Source organism: Colobus angolensis, unplaced genomic scaffold (assembly GCF_000951035.1).
Source record: "Colobus angolensis palliatus isolate OR3802 unplaced genomic scaffold, Cang.pa_1.0 Scaffold48, whole genome shotgun sequence".
In the NCBI taxonomy this organism is placed as follows: Eukaryota; Metazoa; Chordata; class Mammalia; order Primates; family Cercopithecidae; genus Colobus; species Colobus angolensis.
This window is the reverse complement of record NW_012118265.1, coordinates 9,425,374-9,427,421: the sequence shown is the minus strand read 5'-3', so window position 1 is coordinate 9,427,421 and position 2,048 is coordinate 9,425,374. Positions and strand designations below refer to the sequence as shown.

General features: G+C 36.8%; 1 protein-coding gene across 3 annotated transcripts in view; it reads left to right on the top strand.

Annotated features, from left to right (window-relative positions):
• LOC105523944 (chromosome unknown open reading frame, human C3orf33) overlaps positions 1–2,048 on the top strand; it is a 47,866-nt gene that overhangs the window by 3,220 nt on the left and 42,598 nt on the right. For all 3 annotated transcript variants that reach the window (XM_011958997.1, XM_011958998.1, XM_011958999.1), the window contains one exon: positions 777–836. In XM_011958997.1, the coding sequence (XP_011814387.1) occupies positions 777–836 (60 nt within the window). The remainder of the gene's footprint in view (positions 1–776; positions 837–2,048) is intronic.

Genomic DNA, 2,048 nt, shown 5'->3' with positions numbered 1-2,048 from the left:
AGCCAGGATAGTCTCGATCTCCTGACCTCGTGATCCGCCCGTCTCGGCCTCCCAAAGTGCTGGGATTACAGGCTTGAGCCACCGCGCCCGGCCAGTCTCATTTCTTATATACCTAATTGTACTGATTGAAGGAAAGTGTGTTAGATTATCTCTGTTTTTGAGAGAATTGCAGGATTCTTAATTTTTCATTAACTTCTTTAGGCCTACCCTAGTGTAAATGAAACACTTTAAAAACATCACTGAGTATTCCCCAGCCATTTACCCACATCTGCCAAGGTACTGTATTTTAAGGTTTTAGTGATAAAATTTTCTACCAAATACTTAAATTCCTACCATGGATGCAAGGTTATACTAATTACTATGGGTACTGTATAGGAAGTACTAGACAAGTTAATATATTCATGGAACTGATAGTTAAATAATATGATCAGTAGAGAACAATCCAATACTATATACATATATGTATGTGTGTATCGGGGTGGGTGTGTATATGTGTGTGTATATGTTTACACACATATGTATGTGTATATGTTCACATATACATAAATTGTGTGCCAGTTTGGGAAAGAATTTGAGTACTATAAAAGTTAAAAGAAGGAAAGATTAATGAATGAGTGGACGGTTTTTGAAGAAGTGGGCCTTTATTTGAAGGACATACATTGTTTGTACAATTAGATATAGAGAGCACAGCCCTCTTTTTTTCTACTTTCTAATTAGTGCTTTCATTATTGTGAATAATAATTAGTGAGGGTTAACCCTTAAATCTCTTTCTGTAGAACATCAGCACTGGAATGGCCATAGCTGGAATAATGTTACTTCTAAGAAGCATTCGACTGGTAAGTTAAAAAATAAAAAAGACTTTACAACAAGCTGTAGGTAGTTTATTTCCATTTCAGACAATTTTTATCTCAGTGTATCATATTGTTACTCATATTAGTAGCTTTTAAATAGTATTTTAGAACAGTGAACATATTTTAAGGTGTTGGTTTAAACCTAACACATCCACAGGATTTTACAGAAAGTAATTGCATGGTCTGTATCTCCATAATCACTTTTTTTCCGTGCTTAAAAAGGAATCTGAAAAGGATTTAGTTTGCTAGAATGTTATAATCACTATATTTGCATTTTAAACACTGTAGAATATCTTAAAAGTGTTTTTTTTTTTGTGTGTGGTGCTTTTTGATTTAGACCACAGTTGGATTATGTCCCTTAGCACTCAATAATTTATGCTTCCAGTTAGCACATTTTCTTAGCTCTTTCAATAACGTTTTATTGGTAGCATAATAGACATAATATTTTTTCCATGCCCATTAAACAACTCCAGGGGACGGTGCGGTGGCTTATGCCTGTAATCCCAGCACTTCGGGAGGCTGAGGCGGGTGGATCACCTGAGGTCAGGAGATCGAGACCAGCCTGGCCAACATGATGAAACCCTGTCTCTACTAAAAATACGAACAATTAGCCAAGTGTGGTGGCAGGTGCCTGTAATCCCAGCTACTCAGGAGACTGAGGCAGGAGAATAACTTGAACCCGGGAGCAGAAGTTGCAGTGAGCTGAAACTGTGTCACTGCACTCCAGCCTGGGCAACAAGAGTGAAACTCTGTCTCAAACAACAAAACAAAACAAAAAAACAGTAACTCCAACTTCCCTTTCCCTTCATCCCCTGGTACCCATCATTCCATTTCTGTCTCTGTGATTTTGACCGGCGTCATATTGTATTCTTTTGTGACTGGCTTTTTTCACTTAGCCTGGTATTACTAAGATTCATCCACATTGTTGCATATATCATAATTTTTGTCCTTTTTAAGAAGGACAGTATCCCATTGTAAGTGTATATCACATTTTGCTTCTCTGTTCATTTGTTGATGGACACTTCGGTTGCTTCCATGTTTGAGCTGTCATGAATAATGCTGCTATGAACATGAATGTGTAAATATCTCTTCGAGATCCTGCTTTCAGTTATTCTGAGTTTCAGTAACATACCCAGAAGTGGATTAGATGGTCATTGTGTTTTTAATTTTTTTTTTTTTTTTTTTTTTTTAGGCAGA